Genomic DNA, 23,302 nt, shown 5'->3' with positions numbered 1-23,302 from the left:
GGTCACTTTGTTTTTTTTGGTTTTTTTCGATCGTGACGCCACACTGCAGGATTTCTACCCACCGCTCCCCGCACCGCAACACCGGCCATCGCAAAGAGCGCCGTCTAGCGAGAAACAGGGGGCATGTATCATCATCAAGTGTCCCAACACATAGACGGGCACAGTTCATTTCAACAACCATGTCTCCAAAAAAAACTATTCAATAAAGCACACCAGCAAACACAACTTCTGTTTTTTAGTGGGTTGAATGATTTTATCTTAGAGGTTACACATATTTTTGGGGGGTATTTTTTCATGGTGTACAGAAAATGTCAAGTGTCAGTACTTACAACACAATCATTTTTCTATGGGATACACTGCTTCTCAACAGAAACGCTGTACTAATTTACCCTTATTGTATTCAAAACATTGCCAATACTCTCAGGACAGTTGCCAAGTTTAATCCATTAGTATAACAATTACAGTAGAATGACTAAACTTCAGCTTTTGGGAAACCACACCCCAAAGAAGGTGTTCTACCAGGAACTAGTGTATCTTACATCTGCTCCATCATAATTGTAAGTGCCAAGGTAAAATGATGACTCATTAAATCTTAACTAAACCTGAAAGTCTTTATTTTCACTTTTCAGTGTGACTTGATTGCATATTTATTTTTATTCTAAATGTTTATAACAAGTCAGCAGGATTGCTGATGTTCACCCTCTTCACTTAAAGAACTGCTGCAGGAAAATCTTTTAGTATGCTTTTAGTCACTGGCATTTTCTCTGTGGTGCTTTTCTCAAAGTCAAATAACATAACCCCCAATAAACGTTAGGCAGGGTAAAAAACACTAAAGGACGCTTCAATCTGGGGAAAAAACAGTGACGAGTGTTGAAAATAATGTGCATCATCATTTATTTCAGTTCAAAATCCTAGCTTCCAAAACAGGTGTGGGGATAAAGGATTAATTTCCTGTACAGTTAAGGTCAGCAAGGTCAGGTTAGGTACAGTGCCATTTGAAAGAGACCATTTGAGGTGAGATGTCAGTGATTCTGAAGAGCAAACTTTTAATGGTGTGCTCCTACATAGGTGTTACTTGTGGTCATGCTACATTCTCTCATGTTCCTTCCACTCTGCCTAAAGAGGGTGAATTTGTCCATGAGGCGCTTAGGAGAGTCTGCACTTGAGGCCATGCACACACACACAAGAAGTAAATTCAGTCTATCAAAGTCAGCAGGGAAAATGTGACTTAAAATGAACAACCGAACATACTGTATTCTGGAAAACCACTGCTTATCTTCCTACTGTACTCAAAATTAAGCTGACATTAAGGTTAGTTATACATTTAGCTACATCCTTAATGGATATTCCCAAGTCTGAACTTAGTCTACGAGCACAAACTGTGCATCCGTTACTTCTGGGACACCAGCATACATTACGAGGACTCAAGTTCATAATTCTCACAGTCTTGATAATTAAAATTAGGGCTAATAAATGTATCCGAACCCACCCGCACTCTCCCAAATGTATGACCCTTCCCTCTCCCTTTTAAGTGTTTGATGAACATACACAGTATTAAAAAACAAAATGAGAACCATTAAGGAAAATGATCAATGAAGTGAATGCACCTCGCTGGTAAATCCGTTGGTGGTGGAAACTTGCAGCATTATAATGCATTTACCAACTCTAGTTAAATATATGTATATATTTTGTTATATATACACAAACTCATGAGAAAGAAAAACTTAAAAGTCTTAACTTTATTATATTTTGTTTTTAGAACCATGATAATGGTTTGAGACAAAAAGGGTAAATGCGAATAAAAATCAAATCAGGTCTCCTTTTTTCCCCTCAAAATGTTGTTGCTTGTCATTTGTTGTAGTGACACTGAATTCAGGCGTTCTGGACAAATCTCTTGATGATGGTTAGCAGGGCAGATGCTGGTAGAGAAGGGCCCTTAGACAAGACGTCCGCCTTGTTTCTCTCTCATCCAGGTATGGATCCTCTCTTTTAATTCAGGGACTGTGAAAGGATAAGAGGGTTATTAGGCGACACTGACACATAACAGGAAGCCATTTTATAGGACATTAAGGTTTTATAGACTAACTTGACTTTAATAACAAAAATTTGCTTTGCTGTTCATAGTAAAGAAATGCTTTTAGCAGTTTTTGTGCCCATCTTGAACAGAATATCCTTACTTGTATTAATGTGTTAAAAAAAACATCACTAGTGGAGTTACCTGACTCCAGCATGCTCTCTGTGAGCGGCTGCCTGTTGAAGGGATCAGTGGGGGAGTTGAGGAGGTGGCGCAAGATGATGGATCGGTCCATTATGTTCCCCGAAGGCAGAATCACAGGGTCGGTCATCAGTGTGTCCATGAGAGGGTCTGTTATATCAAAGCCACACTTGCATTTAAACTCAAAAACCAAAACATTTTTGAAAAAAGAAAAATCAACACCAAGCTTCAACATATAATTCTAGTAACACACATCTATGTTTCACATAAAGTGAGTTTTACCAGCAGTAACTCTTTTCTTTCATAATACAGAAAGCCACTTTCATCATATCCTACTTTCAAAACAAGTGTTTTGAAAGTCCTTGCCCAACAACTTGATGCTCCTTTGGTTTGGAGACAGAACAGCATCAAATATTAAAAACAAAAAGTATGCCTCTAGCTTTATCTATCATCTGGCTTTCGCAACTGTGATTGAATTAAGAATTGATCAAATAAAAAATTAAAAAAAAGGTTAAACGTAGTTCAAACAAAGTACATTTTTGTTAGAATGATAAAAGATGTAAACTTGAAACTATACATGTACATTCTTCATTAATAAATTATGATGTATGGCATGTATTCATCAAACTTGTTCAACCCTTTCCCCCCAAAAGGTAATGTGCTTTATGGGACAGCTATATTGCTGCACCTATCAAAACAGCAGTAAAGAAAATATCCAATAAATACTTGATAAGACTTTGTGATTTAGTATGCCCTATATTGAAATGTCACAAGGTTGTTACAGTAGGACTTGTGTGTTACAAAAATAAAACCTGCCGTGGGAGATTTGAACCACATAGAAAGCTGATACTCGAGCCTCCTGTATGGCACACTTCCATCAACTGTGGTGGGCTGGCTAGCATATCAGGAAATCAAAGGAGGTATGTGGGCCATGTTCTCTTACTAGATTATATTAAGTCTGTGGTTATAGGATAGCCTTGCTCTAAGCTGTCTATATGACCTTTATGAACTTCAAAATCCCCTTCAAATGTCTGGAATTCAACAGCAACAGAGGATGACGATTCTGTCTGTCTGCACAGGCTGACCTGAGGTCATACCAGACTTCCAAGCAAGGGACTTCCTCTGCTTTGGGCTAAAGTTCAGCAATTAACTAGATGTGGGTAAGGTAACCACGATGAAATACTATAGTGACTAATTCACTAAATAAATAACTTAAAAATAGTTACTATACTATATTTAAATTATAAAACTGTTTCGTGTTCGCTATTCTACATTATTATCTAAAAGAGGACCTGAAGTTTGAAGTAATTGTCTATATAGGCTTAGACATCCAGTTTTAGTGACTTAAGAAATATAAATATGTATAGTAGACATGCTTCTGGACCTTGTAATAAAATACTATTGGTATAGAAGTATACAGAAAATTACGATCTCTGCACAAAGAAGTTGCAGCACTTATTGAACCAAGCAGGATAAAAAGGTTTAGGAATTGCAGGTATGCTCCAGTAACACAGTGTGAACAAAACCCCTGTTCACCCACCTTTGAACTCGTCAGGTGCGTCACTGTAGTCCATTTCAGACTGGGAGTTCTTGGCGACTATTTCCTCCACCTTCTCCAAAAGCAGCTTGAATTTCTCAATGGCAATTGAGGACTTAATACCAGCCTTCCTCATCTTTGATATCACCTCTTCAAAGAGCTCGCGGCTGTACGACCGCTGCAAGACAAAAAAAAAGGATTTTTATTAGGAAGCTTCAAGAAAGTTTTCAGTAGAAAAGCACAGCAATGTGTATACAGACAACAGCCAATACACAACTCCTCATACACACTCCAAACATTACAAAATGTATAAAAGATCAGAAAATATCACTGGGATATCACAAGTGATTGAAACAGAAATGTGCAATCAAGAAGATGTATGCGAGGCTTAAGCTCAATAACTTCACATCATATTACAAAATAAAGCATGCAGTACTACTTTAACATACAGTAGGTTGCTGTAAACACTTGAAGCTTTCACTTCCTAGTTCCCACATTGCAATGAAATACTCTACTGTATTTGGTCCCTCACTGCTTTCTGCTTGATTTATCTGAGGAGACGAGGGGTTTTCATAAATAGTAATGTGAGCTTTGATGGTTAGGGTGAACCCTGGTTCAAACTCTGTATTGCATTCACCAAGTACAATAGGAGATTCATGGCGATTGCTTAAGGCATTTCTACCACGACTTCCATGATCTACCACGACTGCTTGTGGCTTTTACTCACGACCCATATTCTTAATAATAAATCCCCACTTTGGTTTTCGTCATCAGAGTCTAAGTATATTAACTGGAAACTTCAGAACAAACCTGGTCATCTGCAATAGCCTTAGCAAAGCGGGCACAGTCTAGTTGCAGGTAGATGTCAGTTAGCTGGTCTAGAAGCTTCTTGGGCTCAAAGCCATACTTCTCTGGGTTCTCCACCTTCAGATCGCGACACTTAGGTCCGCAGAGCTGCTGAAGGTTAAAGTTCAGCATGGCAGCTAAACGAGGTCCAAGTTCCTGCATGAGAAAGAGGGGGTTGTTCAGAAGGGTTTATATGGTTCAGAATGCACATTTTCATTTGTTTTTGTAATTTAATTCTGAGTTTATTATCACCCATACTGCCTACAATATGTTAAATTGTAGGCTCTATTTAAACAGTAGACATTTTTTTGTTTTTTCCAAATGAACCATGGGGGCAGCGATACTCACAGGCCTGAGGAAAGGCTTCTGGACCTGCTTGGTGAGTATGTGAAACATTTCAACCGTCTCTGTAGCCAGGGCCAAATAAGAGCGAGACACCCGCTCATCCTGAGTCAGCTGAGACTGGCGGCTCTGCTGCTGCTCCTGAAAGTTTGAAACACAGACAATGCTATTCTTCTATATTCTGCAAAAAAAAAAAAAAAATCACCTTCTGCAAAGTTTTCAATGCTCAGCCCAAAGATTTTGTCTTTGTTGCAGCAAATTTCATCCCTCTCTTTTTTGAGAATTGGAACAGTGATTTGGACCTTTTTTCTTTCAGATGTATACATTTTCAATTGCGTGTTTATGCTAGAAGTAATGAAGCTTAATTACAATTGTCTGACAGCATGTAATAACTAGTTAATAGAAACCAGGTCCCTATGAGGCTGAGCACACTGACCCTGGGCAGCTGTTCCCATTGCTCTTTGTTTTTCATCTCTTCTTGAACCTCGTGGATACGCTTCAGGGACTCGAGGCTCTCATCTAACAAGAAGGTGGTGTCGTTTATCAGCATGTTGATGTAGCGCACAAACTGCTTGCCAGAACTAGAGGGGAATGAGCGAGAAACAAGATTGAAGAGTAGTTCAGGTTAGAATGGAACAAAGACAGACAGGCACTGATTTAAAGCTACATTTTCGTACATGAGTTAAAGAGTTTCTCAAATGAAAACTCACTTGAATTCCTCCATGAAGGTGCCATGGTGGGCCAGGTTCTGCCAAAGACTCTTGAAAATAGTGCTGATATGGTACCTTATCGTGAACTTATCGTAGAACTCGCTGGTGGCGCCGGTATGCTCAACATCTGACCAGAGAAGACGATTTTGAGTCAAAAGTAAAAATCAAGAATATGCATGTGCCAGTTTATGTTATAATATATGTGCTATAAAAGAAACATCTACTTTTGAGGGTTTACAATCTATATGTTACCACATTGACAATAATAATAGCTAACATTTCCATTACACCCACCAGTGTAGAACTTCATGAGGGCAGGGACCAGCTGTTTGATAGACAACGGGTGGTTCTCCATCATTTCAGAGAATCTTTGAGTACGAGGCTGTACAGCAGGGTTGGTTACAAACAGCACCTCCACCAACTTGGCAATAAGGTAGGGGTTCCTGATGTAGTTCTGGCTGCAGATGAACACCACCAAGAAGGTGACAATGTCCTGTACACAGGGCTCATATAAAACCTGGGGGGAGTACCTAGAAGGGAGGGAGGAAGTGGCATGCAGATATTTATTTATAGCACAAATGAACCCATTTTGTGTGTTGAATATCTGCTACTTTGTGTCCGAGCTATTTTAACCTGATTTTATTTCTTATTCAACAGGTTTTGTTTCTTTTAAGCACAAACATAACTGTGTGACCATTACTCTAATTATTTGGTAAGACAAGCTCAAGACAAAATGATACACTTACTGCACGACAAAAAGGAGAAACTCGGCCACATCTTCAATGTAGAACTCAGGCAGAGCAGCAAAGCTTTTGGGAATCTCAGGGTTCAGTGGCAGCATAATGCTGGGAAAGCAAAAAATAACAACATTGCCGGTATGTGTTAATATAGAATATTTTTCAGATCATCATCAACAAACAAAAACTGTGTATTAAGACTGAGTGATGACAAATCTGTTTCTTTTACTTCACTATAAGAGAAAAAGTTAACATGTTCAGTCAGCAAAGGGTGACTCACTTGGGGTAGGCAGAATCCACCATGCGGAGAATGAGCTGAATGACAGTGCTGTAGAACTGCAGACATCTGCGGAGCAGGTTTTCATCCAGAAGGCCCACGTCAGCACAAGCTTTGGCTCGCACCAGTTTCTGACAGGACAAAGTCACACATGGTAGAGATCACATCTCTAAATATAATCTGTCATTGTAGACAGATTATACTGGGCGGTGAACAGAAGCAGGTCTGTGCCTTATGATTAGTGTTTAAGGTTTAATCATCAAGGGGAGACACCATTTTGTATCTACAGGGATGTTAAACTCACCTTAAGCTGGGTTTTGCATCGCTTGAGCATCTCTCTGTGTCTACTAGCCAGGGGAGAATCTTTCCATTGGTTTTCACTATTCTTCAGCTCCTCTACAGTCCTAATTTGAGAAAAAACCAGCAATAAGAAGACACTTAAAGCATGCTTTGAGTAGTTGAGCATGTGTGTGTAAGAGAGCGTGTGTGTGCGCGCGTACCTATTTAGTTCTCGTATGGCTCGCAACCTGCGAATGTAGCGTCTGCAGCCAGGTAGGATGGACAAGTGGTGGGTGTGCAACGTCAAGAAGAAGCACTCTGTAGGGAACTTGGGCTCTGAGAACTTAGTAGGGTCTTCGTCTATCCATGTAAACAAAGAAATGTATTAAAATATGTTTTTATTTATATCCAGAAGACACAAACACATATCATCAGTCAGCAGCATTGATTGGTATCAGAGCTAAATTTCTGCCTTTCTTCCTAAATGAAACACTTGTTAGCATCACATCGGTTGTTTAGTGTATCATTTCTTATGATTTACTTCAAATGATAACATACAACACAAATGTACAAAAGCACAGCATGTGTAGCTGTTATTTCTCTGTAGATTAATCCTAATCAATCAATTAGCATCAGAGGGTTTATTGAATATTAAATTGAGTTATCACTCGGATGTTAGGAAACTCAAGTGTGGCAAAATGGCTCCTTTTCATGCAATTAACAGATTCCCCAAAGTGGAAGCCGTGTGTAATGTAAATTGACTTGCACTGACTAAAATGAACAGAAAATACCAGCAACTCATTTCAGACTTCACGCACAAAGCGTTTCTACAGTAACAGAACAGTGGTCATGATCACAAAGCTGTGTTTTTATTTATGTCAACTTACGCAGTTCAGTTATCCAGCACTTGAGCTCCTCCATGGTGGCTTTCAGACGAGTTTCCTCCGAGCTGACAACCAGGCGACACCGTGGATGGAAAATGTAGTAGGGGTCCACTGTCTCCAGCTTGATCTTCATGCTCAGCTGTTGCAGCACCCATAAGAAGTTGAGCATGAAGCCGTCTGCAGACACCAGCTTGTCATCCGTCTAGGAGAAGAAGGGGTGAATTAAGACAAATTGCAAAAAGAAATGTACTTTTTAGCTTTTGCAATATATCTTAAATATCAAAGAATCTATTCGAGAGTGTATTCTGTTCTTTGTGATGCACTGTCTGACAAGAATTTCTTTTTATTATTTGATCAAAACAACTTACCTGCATCTGAGCTTTCTTCACATTGTAGTTGACTAAAGCTGCCATGTAATTAAGAGCTGACTCTCTGGTTTCTCCATTTAGCAGGATGTTATGAAGAATTTTAAACAAGTCACCCTAAAAAAACAACAACATAACACACAATTTTAAACTATTATTCTATAAACCAAGGACAGCTTTTGAGAAAAGTCGTGATGCCAGGACTCACCCTTGCAGACTCCAGGTAATGCTGCAATGATTGGCTGACAACTCGTGTGTTCTCGATAGTGATAGCTGGCCCAGAGAAATACTTGTCTCCTACTTTGGCCTTAAAAGAAAGAACAGAGTAAGTTCAACCAGTAAAGATTGTCTCTTTTTTTTTTTTTTATCTCTCAGGATTATTACATAATACTTCGCAGGATCTTAAATTGTGAGAATACACTGCACTACCCAGTGTTAATTATTTAACTGATTTTAAACTCACATCATCCTCAGCAAACACAGAGAGGCTGAAGAAAGCGCCTAAGTAGGACAGTCTCTGGATCTCTCTTCCACAGCCAGGGCTCAGAGGTTTGGGACACCAGAGAGGCAGCGTCGTTGCCTGCACAGAAAAGCCATGACAAATGTTTGTTGCACAGGGTACACAGGTTCTTTTGTCATCCATTCACAAACATTTAACACAAAGGTAAAAATACAGTAAAAGCGAGTAGGTTTGGTGTATTCCTGCCTGCTTACCCCTTTAAACGCACTCTTTTTAAGAGAAGCTAGTTTCCTAAATGTTAAATAAATAGGCAGGGCTTTTGAAATTAAAAGGTATAATATGTAACATTAATGAAGCAGGTATAAAATATATCCAAACTAAATATATCAGTGAGTAATGCCTTTCGAAAAACAAAAATTAATTCAAACTCCCTCTGGGCTTGTTAATGTCAGCTCTGTGTTCATACGGGATGGCGCTTCCTTCAGCTTGTTTATGTTTCATTCACATGAACCCCTTCCTGTCCAATCGTTGCCCTACCACCATGTAAGGGAAGAGAGATGGCCCCGCCTATTCAGGGACGCTGTTAGTAGAGGCATATTGGCGGAGTTTTGTCGCAAGAGTACAATTCAAGGAGAGCCAAATCGGAGATAAGACTTTTTTTCAGTATGAATTATTCCTAAGAAACAAGAACAAAATTATTTTTGAGCTGCATATCTGAATGGAGATTAGTATAGAAACAGCTGATGACGTCGGGACACTAAGGGGGGTTGGTGGAAGAGGGGAATTGGTTTGGTGATGGAACAGCTTTGTTTAGGTTTGAGAGGCTGGTGTGACATCTACTCTGAGAGTCGCACACTTTAAAAGAAAGTAAGTGATAAGAACACGGTTAACAAGCAAATGATTCAAATAATTCACTACAAGGAACTCAGATTTTTATGTTACAAAAAAGACTCATGTCATGTATTTGGCACTGTGTGAGAAGACAAAGATTCATAGTCATGAATAAAATAAGCAAAGCAAATTGTTCTATGCTGATGTCAACGGGCCATGCTGATATAACCTGAATTATAAAAGCCAGACTGAAGGTCACTCAATTCAAAGAAATACTTGATAGACTGTTCACTTTTGGTAATTTGGCTTGAAATATAAATTGCTTTGTTAAATGTAGAAAGATAAATGTAGTTGTGGTCATTCAGTTGCATACTCACCAAACTACAAACTGGGTGAGTCTTGCCAAACTTGATTTCACAAAGCTCAGCTAATGCCTGTACAAACAAAACACAAATTAGTCAATGCTTTAATTTGGCCTTAAACTGACATATTCTGTTTGTAGGTCAAATGCATTGGACAGCATTCAACTTAACTTCTACTGAAGCAATAATTGCAAGAGTGGGACTTTTTGATAATCAGGGGAGTATTTAGAAGAATGAAGAATGATATCTAAATGTATCCTGTAACACACTCCCATGTTGAAGTCTCTGAAAATAAACTAATTGAATATATCAAACCCCAAACTGGAAATTACTATTTCAATCATTGTTTATGCTGGCATGACTGGTGAGTAACAACCAGCGCTTGACACAAGATTATTGGATATGACTTTAAAAGTCATTATAAAATCATCATCTTAGAAGGGAAGCAACACAATGATGTCGCATGTCTGCTAAGTTCTGCTACTTGTACTGTACAACTGGAGATCTGTCTACTGAGTAGACAGGTTCTCTGACAGTCTGCAGTAACAGGACCTCATCATGGCCTGCTGCACTGTACATCCCCCTTAATTGTCTAGATTAAGTCTTCATCTCCTTCCTTTAACAACGGTATAAGACACGCCAGGAAAACATTTCCTTACCATAAGAGGGAATTTAAAGTTGTCACTGTCAAAGGAACATTCTTTCACTGCAAGAGCAAGTCCATGCAGGATGGGGATGAAGATCTGAAACACAATATGCATCAGTACCATAACAACTTTTTGAAATGCGCTTCCAGCTCACAGCAAAATCAATGATTTTTAAAGTATTGCAATCCCACCTGTCTAAACACCTCTTCCTCCTGGTGGGTAATGCGCACCAGCTCTTGAATGAAGCCATAAGGAAGGTTCCGGCACAGCATGTAGGGTACAAGCAAAGACTGCTCAAGAGGACTCCTACATGTAGAGGACAGAGAAGTATTGTGTGTTATATAAATAATGTTACTGCAATTGAAGTGAAAGAGTAGTTGCTATGGAGACACAGACTCAAATGGAAAAGAAACAGAACATAATACCAACACAATGACACACACAAAAAAAAAAAAAGACCCAAAATTTGTCACAGTGTGCGGTGTGTTTCATACCGTGGCTGGGTCAGTGTGCCTTGCAGGACCAGGGCCACATTGGAAATACACTGAGAGCGAATGTTGCTGAGAAGCTGGCTGACATTCGGTTGGCTACACATCTGAAAGATACGGAAAGGTTTAAGAGAGGAGAGAAAATGATTAGAGGTGCGATTAAAATGTAAGCTGCAATTTTCACAGAAATTCTCTCCGTTGAATCACAGCGCTCTTTGACGAGAAAATCTTAGCTCTTCTGCAGACCATCTGGCCTGCAGCTCGTCTCTAAAGTACACACTGTTCCTCTGGACATTTTTGGATCGATTAAGAAATGGTGGGTAAAGCTGAAAAGATATTTTTAGTTGAAACTATAAGTAGAATCATTATAATATCAAAGCTTTCATCAGACCTTTACCTTGGGGGCTTTTCTCTCCTCCATGCCAACACTGTCAAAACGCTCAATGAGGTAGTTCAGCATCTCTGTCTCTTTGCAAGTTTCAATAGTGAAGCGGTCGCTGGCTGAGTCACAGGACATCGACCCTCCACATGCACCAAGACTACACACAAGAAGGTAAAAAACAGAAACAAGGACAGAGAGGATGTCATTAAAAGACAAACCACAGCAGCACACTGAAAGATACATTGTTAGGATCAAACAAAGTCATGAAGGTATGGTTAACAAACACAAACCCACTCTCAAGGGTCCTGAAAGAAACAAACTATAAAGAATTAGGGATTGCATTGCAGCATCATAAGCAAAAATATGAAATGTAAATTATTCAAGAGTCATTTTCAAGTTTCTGAAGCTAAATTAGGACTCAGACCACCACCATTTTCTGACTAAGGGGTTGGCAGGAGTTTAAGATGCTGTTAGTGTTTAGCTGTTTTACACAAAACCTGTGTGTTAGCTGCTTCAAGCACGCCAAACCCTCAACACAGGCAATGAAGGAACATCATCTCTTTAGTGGGTTATAATTCATCTTAAAGCTTCAAATGAAGTCAACAAAACACATTACAATGTTAGATACCAAAATGTTACTCGATCTATGGCTTTCTTTTTCTTGTGCAAAGATGAGATGCAAGTGGAACCAAACTAAATAAGACCTCTTTTGCTGTTGTAAACACAGTCGGATTTCATTTAACTATGCAGCAAATCAAAAATCCACTGAGAAGGGAGTCAGGCTCCACTATCTAATCTAACAATAATGTACAAGTGTTGAATTAGTAACAAATCAATCAACCATAGGCTATAGTTTTAACATTCATTCAGGGTAAAGGATCATTCTTTTAAGACGTAAAAGGCATTTAAAAAAAAACCTGTATTCAGTTATATTACTTATTCAACTCCAGGCAATATACAGGGACTGCAAGGTTGGCAAATGTCATCCAAAATACAGGAAATCCAAGGTTTGAGTAACTCTGGCAGTCATGAAAATCAATAGAAGTGGATTTATTCTATGAAGTGGAAAACAAATTGTATACTTTTTAATACAATATTTATACTAAAAGTTATATTTATGAGACCTCATATCTGAGCCTCTGATGACCCAAACAGCCAAAGCACTCTTTAAGTTTGCAGAGCCAACATGTTTGTTTTTCTCCGCTCTTCCCTGGTGTGGTTGTGCGCAGTTAGTGCTAAGCCTTCAGGGCCCACTGGATCATGCAGTGGGGTCTTATCTGAGCAAGCAAACACAAACGCACACACCGTGCAGCGGTGTACCTGGACCCAAACTGAACCCGTGCAAAATCCTCCTCCTCAGATTCTTCATCACTGCTGTCCTGAGACATGTCAGAGAGGGCAAAGAATAGGGACGACAAGGGGCTAACATGGCGAGAAAAAGACAACAAGAGAGTAAGGGAAAGATTGAAGAAAAAAAAAAAAAGGAAAGGTTTTGCAAGCAAGGGAACACAGAATGGGAGTGAAAAGAGAAGATAAATGTGATCACAAGGACAGAGGACATGGTAGAGGGAAGCACTAAGTAAACGATGCTGAGGGGTTGCATGCTTGCTTTAAGACTACTTTCAGTGCTTTTTTTGTCTGCAACTTTTACACACTGTCAGTAATTTTCTTTTAGCTGAGAGTCACATTCAGTCCTACAACTGGTCTCACACAAGCCAATGCAAAGAGGCATGAGCCAGATCTTATATGTTCATACATCTTCTTTGCAGCACCTATAAATCATGACAAACTAGAACTAATATCTTTTTTCTAAAGGTCATATTTTTTGTAATTATACATGTTAGCAAAAAGCAGCATTAATACTTTAGATAAACAAACTAGAATGCCTGTTAGTTGTTAGCAAGTTCCATTTAATGTCATGTGATCGATTTTAAAATTAATTGAAAATATAAAGAGTTTAGAATGTTTTATTTCTCACATTTATACTTTCTAAATTTGAATCACCATTTGTAAATGTTAAGCAGACTTTATATTTTAAAACATAAAAACACTGAAGTATCAGGTTCACTAACTTTTAGACTATTCTAAATCTAACCCCGTCGAATTAACTACTGTTTGTGTCAGTACCTACAGAATGTACAGAAGTCTAAATAAACAAAAGAAGGCCGGCCATAGATAAGGTTTTAAACTCTTGGCATGCACACAAACTTAAAACTGGTGGTTCACTAAATGTTAACATTTTAGCAGGTTTGGTTGCGTAAGCACCGCACACTGACATGCCAACAGCAGGGGAGATACCTAGATGGTGGAATCCTTGCAGCAAAGGCAGTCTGATGAGTATGTGATCTGGGAGAAGGGGGCACTGCAGGAGAAGTAGGGGTGGAGGGAGGGTTGGGAGCCCTAGGTGAGCTCAAAGAAAGGGACTGGGGGCTTGGTGGTGGCACAGGAACTGGGGTGTTGGGAGGTACAGCGAGCCCTGCAGGGCCTGGAGAGGGTCCAAAGAAACTAAAGCCTCTGTGACCAGGGCTGGAAGGGGAAGAAGTGCCCCAGGGAGAGCTGACAGAGTAAGGCCTATAACGCTGAGAGATGGGCATGGGGGCAGATGGTGGGTTGAGAGTTTGTCTTGGAGGGGCAATTGCAGGTGGGCTAGGAGGAACAATGAACTGTGGGATAGAAGGTGTAGATGGGGTGGGGAGAGATGCAGAGGACGTCTTGGATGCATCCAAAGCCATCGTGTGAGGACTACCACACCCATACAGACTGTGAACAACATTTAGACAATGAGTGGGAAAACATATCTCGAAGGTAGAGATGTTTCAAGAAAAATCAGAAAAAACAAGACAAAAAAGCATGGCAGGAGGAGTGCAGATGCTTCCAGTGCCTTGATACGTCTATAGGAGTTACACTGCTGGAGCTCATAATAGTGAGACAGGGTACTTGCCTGGAAAGAGAGCTGGCTCCAAAGGATCCTGCACTGGGGCCCATGGGGCTGCCACCTTGACTGGAGGGCTGCACCAGTGTCAGACGGTGGTCGGGGGATTTGGCTGCTGCAATTGGCTGAGAGGTGGCGGTTAAGCTAGCAAAGGGGTTTTGGACACGAGACTGTGTGGACATCATTAAGACTTCCATGAGGATCTGACCGATCAGGTCTTTGAAGTCGGAGTATACTTTGGAAGACGAAAAAAAAGAGAGGATAAAATCAAAACTATGAAATGAAAACACCAATCAGCTATAGACAAAACTTTGATTTTTTTTACAGGGGGGGGGGGGGGGGGGGTCATACAGCTGAGTAGGATGTCAGACTCAGTTTACTCAGTGACATACCATCTTTAGGGTTCTGGTGGAACTCTGCAGCCAGTGAAGGGAGAAAGATGACATCTCTATCCTGCTCCTTCCACGATACACGGAGGATCTTACAAATGAGCTGCAGAGCCTGTTCTTCTGAGACATCCGAGTTTGCCGATATGTCCTGAGGTGAAGAACAGTGAAGGTCTGTTCATAATCTACAGTCATTTACAGATGAAATACTTACTGGACAAACATTACTGTTAGTCTCACAATTCGCATCATGGTCTCAATGTCACATTAGTGGCCTATAAAGACATGAATGCACCAATGATGTGTACTTAATGAAAATGAAACTAAAAAATGGCATTACAGGAAAATCCCCAATCATAATGTTGAAAATATCATGAGACTCACTCACCTAATGTTTACTCATTTAAAGACTCACTTGTTCTTAACATGGGTATTAAATTAAATTAAAGTCATGAAGCCAAAGTAATAAGGATTTAAGGCCGTGTTCACACTTGACTTCATTTTTCAACTGCCAGCGCCTTTTTTACATACAAGTCTATGGATAAAGGAAAAAGGATGACGCCTTTTTTAAAAAGCGGACGCCTTTTCAAAAAGCGCTGCGCCCGACGCCTTTTTTAGTTGAATTATTTCAACTTTTCAGAAAACCAATCAGGACGATTAGTAACCTACGTCCCTAGTTGCCCAAAAAGATGTCATGCACCCAAAAACGGCAAACTTTCACCAGATATGTGTGCATTGCGTGTCCGCTCCGGTCCGTTACTGGTCCGTGCACCCTCATCCGTCAACACCTACCGGCTGCGTTCTCAGTCTACAGCAAGGAGAGCATAGCGAGACAAAGGAATTTCCGCGGTAATGTTACAGATTCACTCGCGAAAGCACGAGATAATACGATGTTCGTGGTATAAAACTCAATACAAACCTTATAAACACATAAACGGTCGTTTTTCTGAACCGTCAAAATGGAGAGTTTTATTCTGAAAATAAACCGGATGTTTTAAATGTTGTATCTGTGTCTGACTTCCCGTTCCGTTTGTTCTTTTCTGTGCTAAATTGATGCGTCGTGCTCCTGCCGGCTCCGGCACGGTTGCACCGTAGGCTAGATCCCGTTGTTAAGGTTACAGAACACTCGCACATAAGCGCTCAAAAAGGCGCCGAAAGCAGCGCTGAAAGAAGAAGTCCAGTGTTAACACGGTCTTAGGCTTTCTTTTATGACTGATGTTCTACTGTTAACCTTTTCAGTCAAGTTCCTCTTCTCCCTTCGATCGCTGTCCTCCACCTCCATGTTCTCGATCCCTGAGTCAACATCCACCTGGGACATGCTGGAAAAAGATAAAAAGGTGCAGCGCTTAGCAAATCTCTTTAACCAAAGCAGTTCATGTTCATAGTCAAACTTTAATGGTACAGTGAAGTTTGACATTTTGTCTCAACTGTTATACAACAAACTATACATTCAGATCCCATAAGAGCAAGACATATGGCTGTCTTATTACGCACTACAATTTCTAACACTCAATCCAAAGTGTACACACATATACAGTATATACACATATATATGTTACAATGATTTTTGTGGGGATTGAAAAATCAAAACTTGTCACCACCGGAATTAGTTTCATCGATACAAGTTAAACTGCTCACAGCCTCTCTTTTCTATGATGGAATAAAAAAAATGCAGTACCTTTTAAACCCACTTAGGAGAGGACTTTAAAAATTAAAACACAGATTTCATAGCTACCAAATATCATGATGTGGGTTTAAAGGCTTTTGAACAGGGCAGTTATCAATAGCACAAAATAAAACTCTTACCTCTTTTCACAGGAGGCAGTGTCAATGTCCATGCTCTGCGATCGGGACAAGCTCTGGGACTGAGTCTCCAGGCTGTTGGAGGGGGAGCTGGAGAGGGAGCTCACACCCTCACTGCTCTGACTACCATATGCCACCCCTGCAAAATCAAAAACAACACTTAAGCACCTTAGACACATAACCTCATATCTTGTGTGTCATGAATGTGTCTTAATGTTTTGATTCAAGTCCAAAATAAGCTTTATTTCTAAATGGTTCTGGAATAGCTGGTATTTGTTGATTTGGATCTGAGCTAGAATGCATTATTTTCTGTTTTAGCTTGACATTTTTCTGAAAATTGAGACTGCTAGAATTTTTGCATACTAGTTGCCAGATTTGGAGAGACCTATCAGAGGATGTAGGGTTCACATGGTGTCTTCTAATTTTCTTAAAAAAGAATACATTTTATTTAAGTTTCTAACAACCGCCATTGCTAAATAGTTTAGACATTGTTTAAAATTAAAAAACGGAAAGTGAAACAGAATGTGATTATTCACAAAACAATAAAACACCATTTTGATTTAAAATGCACAAGGACAACAGATCAAATGTTGAAACTGAGAAATGTCATTGTTTTTGAAAATATTTAGACAGCGTCCCAACTTTTTAGGAAATGGGGTTGTAACTTGCAGCCTGTCCAGCCTTGGTTTTCAGTCAGTCATTTCCTAATATGCAGATAATGATATTATGCCTCTGTTTAAATTATGTAAACGAAGGATAAACAAAAAGTGAGCCTTTAATTGTGTTGCATGTACACAATTTTGTAGCATGAATGACAAAGAGTCTTCGAGGAACCGGTAGCCTAGTGGTTAGTTCACGCGCCTCATGTACAGAAGCTATAGGCATGTCATTCCCCACTCTCTCTCTCTACCTAATTTCTGACTATCCACTGTCCCATCTCTAAATAAAAGGCATAAAAAGCCCCAAAAAATAAACATTACAAAATAATATATAATAACAGAGTCTTAAGGTATTCACAAGACGGTGCTTTGGGACTTTCCATTGGATGCTTTTTTTAGTTTCATTTGATCAAGTACATTTAATCTGTGCATAACTGTTTTGAACGATAGCAGGAGTGATCATAAGATAATAACATACTTTTCTAATGATATTGTTTCAAGTGATAATATTCTACCATTTCCAAGATAATTAGTAGACTTTCATGCCCACAGGCACTAACAGAAAGTCTAACCCCTAGGTGACAATGCCTACTTAGGAGCCTTGCTTAACTGCTGCAGCGTTGCTGTGGGGCTGTTTGTGCCAGCTCAAGTATTTTAAATTAAGTTCAACTTGAAAAATCCCAATACGTTTAGAAATGCTTGAGTTTATTTGAATAACCGGTTGTTTTATCTATTTATATTGCATCAAATCACAAAAGAAATTCCAAGACTATTATGTACCCGCCAGGCAGAAAAAAGATGTTTGTAGAATTGAGTAGCCATCTAAAGTTCTATATATGATTTCAGGACTATTGTTTCTGGAAGATCAAATTCTGTAACCACACTGGGTAAGCAATTGCTCAGATTGATGTTTTTCAGATTATTATGGTCTACCATATCTTTATGAACCCAGATTACTACAACTGCTACTACAAATGAGGACGGAAAGCTGATTAACACCCAAAATCTTACTGCATGTAGAAGGCTTAGATCAATTTTTCTCCACTTGCACAACAATCATATATTTCACAACAATCAGGTCAAATAAACATTGCATGCACTGTCTGATTAAAAGGAATTATTCACAAAACTCACAAATGTCTTTAATAATACCATCGGAACGTCGATCCCTAGAAGATAGCGTCATATTCCAACACTACCACATTTCACTACCACTATTCCAACTCTGTACCCAGGCCCAAATCTTGTGTCAAACAGGGATACAAATGATGATAAAAACAATCTGCTTTTGTTTGTGGAGATGTCATTCAGGGTCTACGTCAAAATGTATATAAAGGTCCCATTCACTGTTAGGCTCAAACCAAACAACAAAGTTTGTTTATCTTCCTAGCCTTAGAGACAATGTATTGTAGACCCATTTTAAAGGGTGATGTGATTAGACTTCAATCACAAATAAAGAGTTTTAAATAAACACTTCTAAGTTGACAACCATTGAAAACTGACTGTATCCTGACCAGTTGTTAACATCAAACCTAAATCACAAAATTTTTGCTATAAGCCTCTTTTGCTGTAATTACTTAAACTGGAAAAATGCATGCAAAAAAAATTGGAGATCTTATTCAGTTCTTACCAGAAGTGCCCATGGGGGATGTGGCAGGGGTACCACTGTGGACATTTAACCCCAATGATTGAGAGGCAGCTGGTGGCAGGGGCTGGGATGCAGCACCTGAGGGTCCAGGGAGGGGTCCAGGGGGAGTTTCTCTCTGTGGGGATGTCAGGGGTGTGCTGAGAGGGGTACTGGGCTGTGATGTCTGTCCCCCTGCCAGTCGTGCCAATCGCCTTCGGCGAATCTAGTGTGAATACACCAAAAGAGTTGCATATTTACTAGAAGACCAAAACATCCCACATTAAAGCCAAATGAGCGTGCATTGTAAAAGTACTGTTGAAGTTGAAATTGATATTTGCCTTTAAATAATAAGCCTCAATTATGTTTTCTTTGGCCAAGTGAATGAAACAATCTGACTGGACATGAAAATAAAAGTAAAAGTAAAAGTAAAAGTTTATGATCATAAACGCTAGACAACAGCCACATAATTAAGGTAGTGATCGGATTTAATTAACATCTTTAGCTATACGGTATTCCAATTAAAAGTTCGGCCTTGTATACTGGATAAGATAAAACCTACATTATAAACAAAAATCAGATGTGAGCATTAATGAAGCAAGCAGCTGATCACCTCCGCTTCAGTAAACCAGCAGCACTATCGGCTGAGGTCGATTACAGGAACAATGTAACACAGAATAAATATGCAGTGAAATATTCCCAGTGGTTAATGGAAAACAGCTCAGGGGCCACACACACACACTTGGCCCACCGTAGATTGCACAATGGTGGCCCGGTGTGTTTTTTTATGCTGAGTCGTCTCGCAGGCTAATTTTTTGTCTGTTAGCAAAACAACATTAGCGTCTGTCAAATAGCTCTCCGCAGGAAAGAAGTGCCAATTAAACCAGTGGACAAAATGAAACGAAACCTCATCATCATCTAAATATAACGCAGATAATACATCAGTCACATGAAAACAATTAAACACGTGTGAATTTGTTTATTTTTCCATGCTGAAGACTGTTATCCATGGGCCAGCTTGTGCACTTTACGTTAGCTTAGTTAGCATTGTGCTGTGGCAGAAGAAGAAAAAAAAACCCTTTAGCATCGGAGACAGAAATAAACGACCCACAATTCAACTGCGAATACATTTACTAAATCTTTTAATCTGACTACTTCACATTACATATGGTATAGGTCGGAATGGGCAACACGCACTTTGTGTACACCGGTGCTGAGCTGATTGTGTGATTTTATCGCTTTTCTTCGATTTAGACTGTGCTAGCCTCGATGTAGCTTCAGCAGCAGGTCGGCTAACCTAGCAGGTTTCTACACCGTCTCTAATGAGCTCCGGGAGAAAATAACACAATTCAATTAATCGGAGCTTTGCACGCTGGCAAAATAAAACAACGCATTTATTTTTAATACTCATTATGAGCGTGTTTTTTCCCCCCATTGTCACCTCACCTCATCTGCGCTCAACTCCTCCATCGCAGCCAAGTTAGCTGTTTCACTTTCAGCAGCTTTACTGTGAGCCGGCCAGAGCCAGCTAAGCTAGCCAGTGTTAGACCTAAATATGCATAGTCTAACTCGTTCAACAAAATATGTGTCCGTCCTGATTGTCTTCAAGATAAAAACTAGGACAACTGGTGTTACGGAGGGTTGTAAAGATACGGTTCCTCCAAAAAAAAAAAAAAAAAAAGTCTCTCGTTTTGCTTATTTACGAACAAGAATGAAACAAAAAGAAAAGTAGCTAGCTTTTATACGTCAAAATACAACAGCTGCCATTTTGGTTCTACACGATGTCACGTGACTGAGAAGATGACTGGGGGGGAGGTGTCAGGTTTCACTGTGGAGCACTGTCTGTAGCTCAGATGTTATAGTTCAATATCTACTGTTTTGTGCAATTTTGGTAACTTGTTTGAAGTGCCAAATACAGTTTACATGCTAGACAGCTAGTAAACTTTATAGTCAGCTTTATGCCAATCTTTCCCTTTCTTAGTTATGTAGGCGAGGTAACTGGGGACACAATAATGTCACTACAAACATGTTTTATTAGACTTGTCAGTGGTGCTTTTAGATTGACAAAGCAATGAACAACAGTAGTTACAGATGGCAGATAACCTATCATATTCAATGCAGCCCAATCTGTTTGGTTATATTAAAGATGCATTTTATACCACAGTTCCTGCCTCGCCGTAACCAATTGGCATAAGTGATGACAAAAGCCATGCTTGAGTAATGGAACCAAAAAGGCTACAATCTGTTTGAATATTGTGAAGAATAAATAAGGATTGGATAAGAAAAACATTCACTTCATATATTTTCAAAAGTCAATTTATTGTACAAAATCCACACAAAAATATACATTTAAATAATCATCTACCCTTCAATGTTTATACATTTATTTTAATTATTATTTATTAGGCTTTTTTTTTTTTTTTTTTTCAAAAACTCAGCAAAATCTCAAATGGACAGCCCAAGCCAGTCTATATGAAATTAAGTATTTCAGATGAGCCCTATCAAACAGAAATTTGAAGGAACCAGGCGTTCAGCAGAAAGGTGCTTAATATTCCATTTTATATTGTCTGGTGCGGAGTACCCCTGACCTACAGACCAGTGTAGACCAGTGTCTGACAAAAGTAATGCACTGATGCCATCTAGTGGTGTGAATCCAAACCCTGAGAGGACAGACATTTGAAGACAAAATAGAGAAAATACCACTAACTTCTCTTGTAGTGTGGTTTTCTAATTCAGAGTATGGGTTAAATTATCCAATGAGTAACTTCTAAACTTCTGTAGTCCTTTACTCATTCACGTTCTTCTTAAAAACCTGCTTGCAGACTTCCCCCTCACAATACAGCTCCTGAGAAGAAAAAAAAGATTTTATATAAATATATATTTATGTATGTATGTTTTTGTAATGATATGTTAATATGCATTGTGTAATGTAAATGTAAAATGACAAATATGCCCATATTCATATTCTTACCAGATGTAGCTTGTCGTCTTCTATCCAGTGCGCCCAGCCTCGGTTCTTTTTCTCTCCAATCTGTTCACACACAAGTTTGTTCCCCTCCCATTTCACCAGTGACTGCACAGGTGGCAGAGGAGAAGACAGGATTTGCATCACATCACACAACAGAATAAATAAGAAGTGAAAAAAAACGGATGCGTGGAAACACTTACTTTCATTTTGCACTCAAAATTCCCCACCACCAGCAATTCAACCTCACCTTGACATGTCTATTGTCAAGCCCCCCGGTAAACTCCTCAAACTCCTGACCCACTCTGAAGGACACGGTGTAGTTGCGTAAGATGCTGGTAGTTTTAATGATAAACTGGTCCCCCTGGTGCTCGATCACCTTCCCCAGCTTTAGTTTTAGAGCAATCTTTCGCAGGGAAGGACTGATACCTGGAACGGTGGAACAATGTGTAATCTAAATGTACAGAAATAAATCATGCACAGGCTGCATACAAGACTACATGAATAACATAGTTAGCACATGCTTGAAAAACAGCCAAATGGTTTTTTTTTCTTCCATATTTCATGTTTAAACCCCCTCAATGAAATGCTGAATAATGTTAAATTTACATTCATTTTATATAAAGTAGATATCTCATCATACAAAAGAAAATTAAGTATATGAAAGTAGTAAAACAGGACTTACCAAAAACCTTCATATAGCCCTCAAGGTTGACACTGCTTATGATGTCCCATGTGCCACTGAGGCTGGCTGGCATTTTGATGGCTTTCTTTTTGAAGAGAGATGTAAGAGAATATAATAAGAGAATATAATGTACTCCTCAAACCAGAGGGCTCATGAGCTCTGAGAGGTTTGTGAGCAAATGCTGTTTTCTGGGGACATCAGGAGGTATAAAGGAGGTGTGCCTTTAGCTCAATGACCTGAGGTCCATGTACAGATGAGGGAGGTGCTCCCATCAGAGCCAGTAGAAGGACAGACAGACAAGTCAGACTGGTCTCACTGCAAAGCTCACAGACATTAAAAAAACAAAAACCTTTCAAAATTTCCCCCAGGTGTGAAAACATTCACAAGACACACACAATCACAGGGAAGTGTATTGAGCATAATGTTGGGAGAAAGGCTTTTCTTTGACCATGATTCATTTTAGTCCTTCTTTATGGGATTTTGTAATAATATTCTATTAATAAATAGATATACATGATGTAAAAATCAAAACTTTAAGGCTTTATGCATTAAAACTCAGTTAAAGAAGCCATGTTCTAAAAAAATTCAACTATTCTCCAAATATCATCAGTATTTGTGCATGGAATCCACCTTGCTGTGTGATTAGATCTTTTAAACATGGCACACCTCTTTGTGCAAGGAGGAAACAATAGTTACATTTTTAGTAACAGTGGCATGCAGTGTGGAGGGAACTGAAGGTTGTCTGACAATAAGGGGATGTTTCCTCCTGATGTTAACTAAACAGAAAGCAGGTCAACAGTTAAAAATGTGATTCTGAAAAATGTTTCACAGTTGATTTCAACGCAAAACTTTATATGTGCACTATGTCATAACTGAGTTATTTATC

General features: G+C 39.3%; 2 protein-coding genes across 3 annotated transcripts; both read right to left on the bottom strand.

Annotated features, from left to right (window-relative positions):
- Window positions 1-877: 877 nt before the first annotated feature.
- ube4b (ubiquitination factor E4B, UFD2 homolog (S. cerevisiae)) lies at window positions 878-20,536 on the bottom strand. Of its 2 annotated transcripts, XM_065961213.1 has the most exons (29): window positions 20,213-20,536; window positions 18,773-18,992; window positions 16,487-16,622; window positions 15,912-15,999; window positions 14,687-14,831; window positions 14,304-14,529; window positions 13,661-14,122; window positions 12,683-12,784; window positions 11,378-11,519; window positions 10,987-11,087; window positions 10,684-10,798; window positions 10,505-10,588; window positions 9,861-9,917; window positions 8,656-8,772; window positions 8,401-8,499; window positions 8,196-8,309; window positions 7,831-8,029; window positions 7,165-7,303; window positions 6,969-7,068; window positions 6,668-6,795; window positions 6,397-6,495; window positions 5,945-6,180; window positions 5,651-5,777; window positions 5,377-5,521; window positions 4,947-5,081; window positions 4,563-4,754; window positions 3,756-3,930; window positions 2,219-2,365; window positions 878-2,001 (listed from the first exon to the last, which is right to left on the bottom strand). In XM_065961213.1, exons 1-29 carry the CDS (start codon window positions 20,234-20,236, stop codon window positions 1,937-1,939), a joined length of 4,119 nt encoding a protein of 1,372 aa, XP_065817285.1. In that variant the 5' UTR covers window positions 20,237-20,536; the 3' UTR covers window positions 878-1,936. The 2 variants fall into 2 exon arrangements, with proteins under 2 accessions (XP_065817285.1, XP_020487881.1); XM_020632225.3 differs by lacking the exons at window positions 12,683-12,784; window positions 13,661-14,122 and having other exon boundaries at window positions 20,213-20,533.
- Window positions 20,537-21,066: 530 nt separating this feature from the next.
- rbp7a (retinol binding protein 7a, cellular) lies at window positions 21,067-22,626 on the bottom strand. Its single transcript, XM_020632192.3, has 4 exons — window positions 22,417-22,626; window positions 21,982-22,160; window positions 21,738-21,839; window positions 21,067-21,611 (listed from the first exon to the last, which is right to left on the bottom strand). The coding sequence occupies exons 1-4, from the start codon at window positions 22,487-22,489 to the stop codon at window positions 21,552-21,554; spliced, it is 414 nt and encodes a 137-aa protein (XP_020487848.1). The 5' UTR covers window positions 22,490-22,626; the 3' UTR covers window positions 21,067-21,551.
- Window positions 22,627-23,302: the final 676 nt, after the last annotated feature.

The sequence above is a fragment of the Labrus bergylta genome, chromosome 12 (assembly GCF_963930695.1).
Source record: "Labrus bergylta chromosome 12, fLabBer1.1, whole genome shotgun sequence".
Lineage (NCBI taxonomy): Eukaryota > Metazoa > Chordata > Actinopteri > Labriformes > Labridae > Labrus > Labrus bergylta.
This window is presented reverse-complemented; position numbering and strand designations above follow the sequence as displayed.

Excerpts from the sequence above, each read along its gene's own strand:
- ube4b (XM_065961213.1), bottom strand. The coding sequence starts at position 20,236 with ATGGAGGAGTTGAGCGCAGATGAG. Across the intron at positions 14,832-15,911 it reads AGAGGAACTTGACTGAAAAG|GACATATCGGCAAACTCGGA; the intron begins GTTAACAGTAGA and ends TCTTCACCTCAG. Across the intron at positions 6,796-6,968 it reads GATGCAAAACCCAGCTTAAG|AAACTGGTGCGAGCCAAAGC; the intron begins GTGAGTTTAACA and ends TTGTCCTGTCAG.
- rbp7a (XM_020632192.3), bottom strand. The coding sequence starts at position 22,489 with ATGCCAGCCAGCCTCAGTGGCACATGGGACATCATAAGCAGTGTCAAC. Across the intron at positions 21,840-21,981 it reads TTGACAATAGACATGTCAAG|TCACTGGTGAAATGGGAGGG; the intron begins GTGAGGTTGAAT and ends CCACCTGTGCAG. Across the intron at positions 21,612-21,737 it reads AAGACGACAAGCTACATCTG|GAGCTGTATTGTGAGGGGGA; the intron begins GTAAGAATATGA and ends TTTTCTTCTCAG.